Source organism: Cygnus olor, chromosome 5, assembly GCF_009769625.2.
Source record: "Cygnus olor isolate bCygOlo1 chromosome 5, bCygOlo1.pri.v2, whole genome shotgun sequence".
Taxonomy (NCBI): Eukaryota; Metazoa; Chordata; class Aves; order Anseriformes; family Anatidae; genus Cygnus; species Cygnus olor.
Window position 1 is genome coordinate 48,113,893 of NC_049173.1, and position 11,985 is coordinate 48,125,877.

Below are 11,985 nucleotides of genomic sequence, written 5' to 3' on the forward strand. Positions count from 1 at the left end.
TGTGGCAGTGGCTCAGCACAAAGGAGAATGTGAAACACCATGGGAGATGTTTTGCAGCCAAGAAATCTGCAATTCCTGTGAGTCACCCTTGCAGCATTTCCAAACTGAAATGTTCGGTCCCTCTTTTCCTGCCGGAAATAAAGATCTTTTTCAGGCAACACAGCCATTTTCCCCCCTAGGTGCACTGATAAGTATGGTGCTATTCTGTAAAAGAGAGCAGCCTTCTACCCACATAATTTTTGTGTTTTGCAGGTGGATGGTTGATGTATTAATATAAAAATCCACACATGGAGCATGTAGTGTGGTTCAAGTCTGGTTGGAAATCACGCCCTTCAGTTGGGTTCATGCTGACCACAGAGGAGCCCAGCCCACGGTGCGCAGATGCTGGCATACCGGCATGCAGCTTTGCCTGTGCTGGAAATTCGCTCTGGCTGCAGCCATCAGCAAATCCTCGCTGAAGAACGAGCTGTTTCCAAAACCCTTCTATAACAAACATACTTTTCTTAGACTTGCAGTTTCATGTGGAGCTCATCAGCAACTGGCAGCAGACGGACTCGAAGTCCAGCTTTGGCCCTAACTGGCTTTGGGAAACTCACTCTGTGTTGTACCTCAGTTGCACCTCTCCACACAGGTGCTGTGGACCCAGACTCCACGGTTTGATAAAGCTCCTTGAAGTGTCTATCTCACAGTTACAAAAGAGTCAGCTACATTTCCATGTCGAAGATGATTTTTTATTGCAAATGTACACATTACACTACTGATAATGCACAGAAAAAGCTATTGTTCCTAAACTTTAATGATTACAAAACTACACAAAATTTGTTTCAACTAAAAAAACCCACTTTCAAGAGTATATAAATAGAATTTTGAGCATAAATAACAGTAACAAAATAAACAGATGTATGTATTCAATAAATTAATTATAAATATTGCATTCGCAATGAAGTGCTAGGTCAGAAAAAACACCAGTATTTCCAGTAGAGCTTTTGTACAGAAATCTCTATTTCTAGTGAACCTTTAGAAATGAGTGAAATCCCTGAACAGTATTTTTTTTTCATTTGGTTTCAGTTTGTTTATTCCTTTGTCAAATTGTTATAAGAGGAGAACAGAACTGAAGACATCGGCCATATGTTTTTTAGCCACAAGGTAGCCACAATTCCTTCCTGCAAGAAGAATGGCATGGCTGTCCCAGTTCTGCAGCGTTTACATCACTATATTGTCTCTCCACTGATTTCAACTGACGCAGAATCAAGCCTGGAAGGACTTAGAAGAATTGCTGATGGTTACAGATAAAACATGAAAATCCGCTTTGCAATTGATGTGACCTACGCATCATCCATTTTCAGTCTTTTTCTCCATTTGCTCGACATACATTTATATATACAACAGAATCTGTATTTGAACACAGATTTGAACTGCTTATTCCCTACCTGAAAACCAGAAATGCTAGTTCTGTACACACTTCAACCCCCATGCTGAATTCCCACTAATGTTAATGAGAAATCTATGCTGGATGATGCAGATCCCACAGTGAACATAAACTAGCCTATACAAGAAATCAAAGATCCAGTTTTCCGAAGTACCCCTTAGCAATAAGGGAAGGAAGAAATATTTCCCTTTTGTCCCTTCTTTCCTAAGGGAAGAAAAAGCACAATATACAGGCAGAATTGTTTTTCAGTGGTATGCTTTCAATAGAAAGTTTTCCCAGAACCTTGTCAGCAGCTTTTCAAGAGACAGCATTAACTCTAGTTCACATAACCACATTTGCTAGGTCTTCCTTAATCATGTTTTGTTCCAAATGTTTGTCTTTAGCCTCTGAAGCTACCAGATTTTGAAGCCTCTGAAACTACCAGATTGTGAACCTTCCTGTGAACAGCAAAAAAGGTTTTCTGCATTTGCTCCCATGAGCAGAAATAACGGGTGAACATATGTGGCAATGAATTTGATGTACAAAAACTGTAATTATTTTACCACCACCACATTAATGGGGGAGCTCCGATGAATGCATTAAGCTTTTATTTAGTCCTTCTTTCTCAAAAAAAACCCTATGGATAGGCAATTCTTTAGAATATAGCCTCTGGGCACTCATCTCTTACTGGTACAACACATTGTACAGAAAAGGCTGGCTCCATAATGAAATATATAAAAAAAAGTTTGAAACATCACTACACGAGAAGCTAACAACCTGCAATATTCTGCAACATTTCTTTAAAACCGTGTGTGCAATCAGCATCATTTCTGAAAGCTGGGGCTCTTCACTGGAGACAGTTTGGAGGTGATCCCGAAGGGATCCATGCTGTCCGTTTCAAGAGGCGATGAGTATACCTCTGGTTCAAAAGCCTGGCTATAATCACCATATTCACCAAAGTCTGTTGACTCCACTGGCACCGTGTTGATCATAGGTAAGAAGTGAGATAGTGGAAGAAAATCTTTTCCTTTGAACTGTTGTCTTTGTTTGGCACTACTCAAAGACACTGATATCCCGTATTTCTTTGATTTATATACATTGTAGCCATCTGGACGAATCTCCTCTTCAAAGGAACAATCTTCAGTGGAATACCTGAGCTGGAAAGCAAGGAGTAAAGAGGATTGCAAACGTGCCCACCAGATTCACTGTACTCGCTGTACAAATTCACTGTACTCAACCACACCGTACACTGTACTCAACCACAGCCTAAACCTCTGGCACCAGTCCTCCTCCCTCTCTGCCTACCTGCTGTAGGGACACAGGTGGGACCTGTGGTGCTCACCATGGCTCTGATGGCTGATCTTTGAGTTATGGACCAAGGCCCACAGGATAAGTCTAAAGCTCCCCACGCTGCACATAGCACGCCTGTTAGGTGTCAAGGCCATTAGAAGACCTAACGCAGAACTCCTGAATGAACTCCAGACATGCTCGTGCATGTCTGTCATACCAGATATGCTTTGCACCAGGATGTGTACTTCTCTGCAGCTACCACACTGGCCCTGTCCTGAGCACAGGGAAAAAGAACCTCAGTTGGCAGTGCTTATTTAGATAAACTGTCCTTACTTGCTGATAGTACTTGTCTGAGACCTAATCCAACAGCCCTACGGTACAAAACTCTAGTGCTGTTAGAGATTCGCCTGTGTAAGGGCTTCGGAATCAGGACAGTAGAAAGGCAGTACTGTCAACACCAGCATTTACACAAATGTGGCCAGAGATTAAAATAATACTTAAAAGGTAACTGCCTTTTTTTTTTTTACTCAGCATTTATTGAAATAACAAAAGACCAATTCATGCAATGTTGTTTTCTCACTGGACTTAAGTTAGAACTGTCAATTTAATAGCATTGCAAGTTAAGATCTTGTATAGGAGAATATATTTTCTTAGGTATGAATTTGTAGAAATACACTCGTGACATACTGTGCCAACATTAGGATTTAGTATCACCAGGTTAGATCCTTTCACAAGCACTGCGTTTCTTACAGCTCTGGTGTTATTTCAGGCTCAGCCACCACAGGTGACTGAACTCGTGGTCAATAAAAGACAATTGCTGACAATGGCTCAGTCTTCAGCGATAAGTGTTTGTCCACGAATGCTCTGCCTGTCTAAATATAGAACGCGTTTGATACTTCTCAGTCATTCCTCAAACATCATCAAGAATACGGAGTACAATTAAATGCTTGCATTTGGCTGTTGTTTAAAAGCCCTTTTTAAACTAATCAAGTATTTTTTTTTAAAAGGCATTTTCTCCAATATAAATTACATGGTATATGTCCTTCTACACACAATATATCTCAGAAACGCACGCAATTATGGCTGAATTGTTGCCTGTCTTTATTTCTACGAGTGGTCAGCCTCACTAACGAGGATGATGAAATAACAGAGCTTCTTGAGCAAGTGCACATAACAAACCACAACGGTTATTGATTGAGCCCCCCATGTCTCAACTGGATTGTCCCCTCTTGACTACATTGGGATCGTCTCTAGCATTATTTTTAATAAGTATCAAATGCACTTTAGGTATTTCCAGGTTATTTTTTTTTCCACAGGAGGAATTCATAATATGTTAGTATATTAAGCAGTTTAACAGATTTCTGCTAAACTACTGAATTCCTGAGAACAGGCCCCAGCACACTGCACATTCAAAATCAGCCCCAGTGACCAATTTTACATGGTGTTGGAAAGGGGCACATTTCAGGAGGGCATGCGGTCGCTGAGTTCAGTCCCCAGACACTGCATCTGCCCTTTCGTTCTTCCACTGCTGAAGACGGTGCTGATAAGGCAAAGGCTTCCCTGCAGAGCTTGTCTGCCCCGGCTGATAGCAGAGAGGAGATAGCAGGTGTCGTGAATGACCTGATTTCTCACCTTCAGCCTGAACTGGGCATGGTCTCAGCAGTGTTTCTTTGGTAATCGGATGAATATAGCTGGTATATGCTAGAAGCCATCTATTTCTCCCTTCCAAATACACCCCTAGAGCAGAGTGGCTATAGGAAAGGGGGATGTGTCTCTTAAGAGAAAACTTCTCTCTGTAAAATTCAATTCCTTTCACTTCTGTGAATATTGTCACTGAAGCCAATAAAACTATTTCCCAGAATAAGGCAATAAAATTGGTCCATGACACAAAGATGTGATGGCACGGCTACATACTATGGTGTTCTCAGAAAAAAGCCAACAACCTGCAATGAATACTATACAGCAACAAACCCAGTCGAGGGATATTCATTAGCTTTCAAAATGGTATTATTGAAAGCTATTTTAAAATTCTGTGACTGCTAAAGTCCAGCCAGCAGCTCCAATGGGAGCAGGACCCGGACTCTGTTTTGCTTTCATCGATCATTTTGCTTTGGATTTACATTAAAACTTTAAGCTAATAATTGACCCACCAGATCATCTGAGCCTATACACCTTATCACTGCATCGATTGTCTGATTCTAGCCCAGAAAAGCAAGGAAATTGAGAAAGAAAGGCTAAATCCTATGTTGCATACTCAGTCCATAACTTTATCTGCCTTGCTCTCATAAAAGATACCGGGAGTTTTGACAATGGGCCAGGTCCTTGCCCTACTGAAATCAGCAGAAATTTTGCCGGAGTTATCAAAGCAGAACCGAGCTGTATTTTTACTACAGCACAGTAAAATGCCATCACTCCGTGCAGCTCAGGCTCCTGTAGAGCAGTTACACGAAGACTGACTCTGAGCTCACATCCTAGCAGCTCATGCATGTGGCTTACCAATCCGAGTTTATACCACTGATAATGTCCAGCAGATATGCTGGCGTACTGAGATGAAGAGCACGAGCTAACAGTGTGGGATCAGTGAGTCACTAAACTCCTCAGCCTCCAAGAGTCCCGCAGGTGTGCTGTTATCCCAAGCCAGAAGTGGGACAACGGGTCCTTCCTGCCCCTGAGTCCCGTTTCTGTTTGGTACTACCTAGGGGTCAGCAACCCCGTGTGGCAGCTATCTGGGTGCATCTCCCTTCCAAAGGAGGCATCTTATATATATATATTTTGGAATATCTGAGCTGAACAGCGAGAAATTATTCAGATCCAATGGCCAGATTTAATCTGTTTCTGGGTCAGAACTGCAGCCACCAATCGATGAGACTTTTCAAACGCCCCCAATTCTGGTCTATACTATATTTTCTGTATACAACAGACACGCTGCATTCGGAACGCTGTTCCCGTGTTGCCTCCTTCTAATAACCCCCTTCAGGCGACGAGAATCGCCCCCCGGTCCTACAGCGAAAAGGGGGCGCCTGGGGAGGGGATGGGGGAGCTGGCGAGCCCGGTGCAGAGCCGGGGCCGGTGGTCGCAGCTCACCTGCCCGTGCAGCCGCCCCGCCTCGTCCATGCAGAGGTAGCGGGAGCTCCGCACGCCCTTGATGGCCACGGTGCGCACCGCCACGGCGCGGATCTCCAGCAGACCTGCGGGGCACAGGGGAGAGAGCGGCGTGAGCCCGACCCGTCCCGTACCGTCCCGCCCCGTCCCCGCAGCGCCCCGCTACTCACTGTGCGGGCTCTGGCTGCCGGCCGCGTCCACCCGGCCGTCGCCGCCGATCCTGAGGAAGCAGCTGAAGAGCCCGTGCTTGCTGGCGGTGTAGAGGTGCCGCAGCCGGATGGGCTCCCCCCAGCCGTAGTTGACGTGCGGGCCGGCGTCGGGCAGCGGCAGCGAGCGGGCGGCGGCGGCGGTGGCGGCGGCGGCGAGCCCCAGCAGCGCCAGGGCGGCGCGGCGGGCGGCGGGGCGCGGCCCCATGGCGGGCGGCACGGAGGGGCGCGGAGCGAGGGGAGGGGAGGCCGGGCGCTCGCCTCGGCTGGCGGTGCCGCGGGATGTAGCACGGGCGAAGCCGGCCCCCCGGCCTTTTATAGGCCTCCGTTATCAGCCCGATCGATTCGGCTGCATCCAGCTCCAATATAGAGCCCGTTTCATAGCGGGAATTGGCCGGGGCGGGCACTCCCCCCGAAAATATTGATCGGGTGACATCATGGCGCAGGGGACACCCTGAAGGCGCTCCCTCCCCATCCGCACCTCCGAGATTCCCCGTCGGGGCTCCGGCCGCGCCCCTCCCCGCCACCCCGGGCTGCCCCGACGGGCCGTGCCGGGCCGTGCCGGGCCGTGCTGTGCCATATCGGGCCGTGCCGGGCGGTCCCGCAGCCCTGCCCTGAACTGAGCCCCGAAGCACACGGGGCCGGGGGTGCGCGACCCGCAGGCGTGGAGGTGCCCCGGGGCACCCTCCGGAGCCGAGCCTCGTCGCTGCCGCTTGCCCGTCCCCCATTTCACCGGTCAGAAACCAGGCGGCTGCGGCTGCGGCCCCGGGGGTGCTTGTGCGACCTGGCTGGGAGAGGGAGCCGGGTCTCCCCGGCCGCCGCCTGGCACCGGCGGGCGCGGGCAGGGCGGGGGGCGCCGCCTCCGCACCCCCCCGGCTGCTCCGGGCCGTATTGCCGCCCGGCCATCCCCCGCCGGGTCGCTAGATGGAGCCTGGCACCCGGCGTGCGGGCTGGCCTCGCCGTCGGGGAGCTGCTGCATGGGGGGCTCTCCAGCTCCTGTCCTTCCCCGTTCGTACCTAGAAATCGGGGGGAAAAAAAATAAATAAATTGTGTAGTAAAACTGCATCGCCCCCGGCCAGGAGCCCGGCATAAGCATGAAGCATCCGTGTACCAGCAGCTTTTTCCAGGTGGGCTCTTTTTATGGAAAGAAGCGGACACGCACCTCTTGTTTGCTCTGTGCATTCAGCATCTCAGGGGCACGCCAGAGGGATCATTGCTGACTCTTCTGTTGTCCATCCAAACTAAGCACTAAAGGAATTTTCTCAGATCCCAAGAGAGAAAATATGCACCAATGGGCTTTCATAAAGAAAGAAAAAACCTTTCCCCCACAGGACACATAAACTAACAGTTAAGCAAACTATAACCTTGCCCCAGCAACTTCTCTGAAGCAAGCAAACAAAACCTTCCTGTCAGCTCCCAAATACTGTTTTACTACCTGCTTACTTTCATCTTTTTGTCTGTACACTTGCATCTCTATCCTGTAAACACTCATACAAATAACTTTTCTTTATGACTAATCCTAGCTCAGTGAGGCTGTGCATATAGACACGGCCATGCAAAATCACAGAGCTCTGCGGGACGATGGCCTGCACATGTATACATGCTTACATGGTGCATAATCATCACGTGTACCTTACGGCACTGAAGTTACCACATTGGTTATTTAGTGTTTGAATGATCAGGGCCTTGCATCACCAGCTCCCTGGAGCAAGGGATTATATGTCACCAGCCGTTTCAAAAGCAACCACTGCTTTTGACTACCTCTTTTTCCTTTTTGATAGTCAGTTTGAGGGACCCAGACAGAAGCACAGTTTTCTCTGCATGGGTGATGAGTAATTAACAAAAATCGGGATGGCCTCCCCTTCAGGTGTCTCCTGCTGCATCCTCCAAATCACAGGCTGATTTGAGAAATTAAGTCCTTTCAAACATCACACAAGTTCACAATATTATGAAAACAGTAAATAATAGCAAGGAGTCTGAGACCCTATATATATATATATTTTTTTTCCTCTGCACAATTCTGCATTATTACATGGCTACTACAGAGGCAGTTCACAACCCTGGGCCCCACAGCACTTGTGCATGTAACTCATCCTGGCTGCATGTGCACTCTTCAAGGTATCGAGCACCCACCACAGACACAGAGGTTATGGTCGGAAATGAATCTGAAAGGCTTTTTGGTCCATTTTGTTGTACATCCCAGTGAATAGAAACTATTTTATGTGTACTGACGATCTCATGTTAATAATATTCACCATCATAAATATACACTGTTTTCTTCATCAAAATGTCAAACTTCTTTCAAGCAGCAAAGAATTGATGCTTGACTTGTTTATTCATTTTAATGGTATTATTCCTTTATGAGGATCAAAAATTGAGGCGGGAAGGACAAATCACTTGCACTAAATGATACTTCAAATCAGTGAAAAAGCTGGCTATAGGTGAGAATTGCTTAATGATTGAGAGCTTTTAAAAGTTATTTTCGTTGTTACTATTGCTGATGTTACATGGACTGATTTTTAAAGTCTCAAATCAGATCAAATGAAAATGAAGTGCTTAACTCTCTCTCTCTCTCTCTGGAATTACCTCTCAATATAGTAATGTTTCAATCTAATTCATTTGTCCAAGTTCCTCTGGAGCTAGTGACTGAGGTTAAGAGCCTCCACGTACTTACCTGGATCGGATAGTACCATTCCTATCTCAAAACAGCTTTTTAAGAAATAAGAGTTAAACAATCTCTTGAAGTAGTTATTTCTTTATTGACTCTGGAAAAAAAAAAAAAAGAAAGAAAAAAAAAAGCCTTAGTGATTAAGCCATATTCAGTACCTTATTTTAAGCTAGAGCTAAATGAGCTTACAAATCTCACCATTCTCAACATATAATAGTTGTAGTGTGATTTTCATGTCAGTTCCTATCTGTATCACTGAGCTTTATCATTTATTGGAATCCTTTTACTAAAGTTCAATAGAAATACATGTATTTGTGTGTTTCTACAGATGTATTTCCAGAGACATTATAGGGGAAATCACACCATCACTTCCAGTGCTGTATCTGCTCCCTACATAAACAGAGCCTGCAGCAAGGAAACCTGGTAGTGTAGGACTTTTCATTTTTCTGGGGATAGGAAAAAAAGGAAAAAGTCTTGTAGAATAAAAATACCTCCTGACCAAATAGTACACAACTGAAAAAGCATTTTCACCTGTTGTAATGAATCATTTATTTCCACTGCCGTTTTCAGTGGCCCTATGTAATTTCTGCAGAACGAAAACTTCTTCCGTGTAACATCTTTGTGTAACACTAAAGCCGAACTGCATCTGGTTTGTAAGGACATGACTGCCTATGTTTTAAAAGTCAAACATCCTGAGATCCTGGAGCATGCCGAAATGATAACAGAGGGTTTGTGCCTTAGTAGGCAATAGCATTATTGGAACTAAGTGAAATAAGTCCAAAGAAGATTGCTACATACTGGTCAGACATAGGGCATGAAACCACCCCTGAGTAGAGGCTACCTTGTGATGGAGATCAAACGAAAAATTACGTAGGAGATTCACTCAAGGCTGACTGAGGGTCAAAATGTGATGAATTAGATCTATCCAGAATGAAGAGGCATCTGTTCAAAAGTAGAATAACTTTAGAATATCTACAGAAGATAATGGTGAAAACTTTCTGTATACAAGTCATTGTAGAAAAAAAAAAAAAGAAAACAGTACAGGAATTTTAAAGACTTTTTACTCTTGCTGAGGTATCTTTGGGATCTTCCACAGATTTAGGAGTAGGCGTTACATGAATGTGATTCAGTATTACTTTTGAGTAGAGATCTGTAAGTCTTTTCCCCTTTTCGCTGAACTCAGAAGCGGAAGAATTACAGAGGCTGTAAGTACTCTGAGGGGAATAAGGTCCCAAGCAGAGCTGGGGTGTCAGTGCTAATTCCTTTAGTTCTGAGTTCTGCTATCGTTCCTGCACGCTGTCCCATAAGTAACAGCAAAAAGACAGCCTTTACTTGCTCCAGTGGCAGAGGGATGGCAGGACAGAGTCTGTCAGGCAATGAGGGATGGCAGAAGTGAAGACACAGTACACTGTGATATGCAGTCATTTGAGCACGGGGTTGTTCTATAAAGAGCCTTATCTGCGCAGCACAAGTTAAAAAACCTGCCTAAGAAGGAGAGGTTACTCCACCATATGTCAAGGACTGCTCTGCTTCCCAGCTGCTTCTGCAATCTAAGAGGCATAAAGGTGACAATATTTCTCCCTGGGCTGCAAATGAACACAGAATTAAGATTCCACAGTTCCTGCTGCATGCACCCACTGACAGGATGTCTTGCAGGAATTCACAAAGGCTCTCCCCAGATATCCTGTGGATTGCAGTCCCCAGTGAATTAGCAGGATCCAAATGCATCAGATACTTAAAGATTTTCACATAATCAACTTCTGAAGGGGTCCCTGTTCTAAAACTGCTCTACCAAGTGGTCACAGCACTGGAGAGATTGTTGCTACTGTAATTGGTAGTTGCATGCGTTATCGCTGGTTCTTTCTAATGAATACAGCCAGACAACTAATTCAAACATGTCTCACTGTTCTGTTATCTAATGCTTTCTTAACTATTGCTATCAGTCAATGCATTCCTGAGAGCAATATTTAGTCTGGAATTGACTTGAAACTTCCACAATCAAATGATATCTTGCGATTAAGTCTACTCTAAAGATCACCAAAGTTTCATCAGATTCAAGTGGCCTAGAAGCACTTTTTTTCCCTCACTCTAAGCAGTTATTGCATGGGAGAAAAATAAACATTTCCTACAAAAGTGAGGCTTCAAACTCACAAGAGTGTGTAGTCAGAGCTGTGGTCCTGTTCAAATACATCCAAAACCCTGCAGAGACAGAATTAATCAGGTGATTTTAATCAGTCCTGTTCAATGATACTTGACATGAAATTACTGCTAAAGAACACAGTAGGAAGCTGGAGTGTGCAAGGACTTGAGAAATGAGCCCAATACCGGCACATTGAAACAAACCTGGCCGTGAAGCAATTTTGCTGAGTTATATCTGGGATGAGTTTGTTCCATGTAGGTTCAACTTCGTTTCATAGGAGGTGAAAAATTGTTTTCTTTGTTAACAAGGACGCTGACTCAGGGACTCTAAGGTGGTCATATTTTGGCAGTCAGAAGTAAGAAAGGGAGAGGATGTGAGAGGAAGATGTGAGAGGTTTGAACTGATGCAGAGTAAGACACATTGTTTATTTGCTAGACTAGCGTTGAATCACTGTTGTATTCTGCTAAAGGTTCTGTAAGGTTTTTAGTCCAGCTTGATGAAGCTGGCACTTTTTTTTTTTTTTTTTTTTTAAGAATCCCACTCTTGCTAATACATAGGTAAGATCTGCAGACACTTGCCACAATAAGTTTCTTGGTGGACAGACATGGAGTAATGCATGGCTTCTGATTTTTCCTATAAAAATTAGTTTCAGATTGCTCAGTCCTGTTCAGACTGAGCATGTGGATGTGGAAGGTAAGAATTATACATGTCTGGGGAGCTCTTGCTAATATTCCACTGTAGATAGCTGTGGGGTTTTGGGATCTGGGCTTCAAACATTTGTACAAGGTCAGGCAAAAAGGATTCTGAGGTATGTACTGAGTACATTACAACAGTTTACCACATTGTGGAGTAAGAGAGAAGGAGAGTTAAGAAGTCAGCAAAAACTCAGTTTTCTTGCTGCCTATTATTTCATGTTACACTCTGCTGCTTATCATTCCTAGGAATTGCAAGTCACCAACAGAACTGGATAAACAGAGAAATGTAAATGATTAGTGAATGCTGGTGAACATAGTGTCAAAGTTTCAATTCAGTCCACAAGCGGGAGGTTTGTATAATGCTTATTCATCTACTGTCATCACTTTTAATTATTATGATACTGCAGGAAGGACTCTTCGTGAAATGATGAAACGCTTTGCGAAACAGTTCTGAACAAATGCAAACTTAAAAAAGA

General features: G+C 44.8%; 1 protein-coding gene across 1 annotated transcript; it reads right to left on the reverse strand.

Annotated features, from left to right (window-relative positions):
• Window positions 1–713: 713 nt before the first annotated feature.
• On the reverse strand, window positions 714–6,229 carry FGF19 (fibroblast growth factor 19). Its single transcript, XM_040559668.1, has 3 exons — window positions 5,971–6,229; window positions 5,783–5,886; window positions 714–2,565 (listed from the first exon to the last, which is right to left on the reverse strand). Exons 1-3 carry the CDS (start codon window positions 6,212–6,214, stop codon window positions 2,233–2,235), a joined length of 681 nt encoding a protein of 226 aa, XP_040415602.1. The 5' UTR covers window positions 6,215–6,229; the 3' UTR covers window positions 714–2,232.
• Window positions 6,230–11,985: the final 5,756 nt, after the last annotated feature.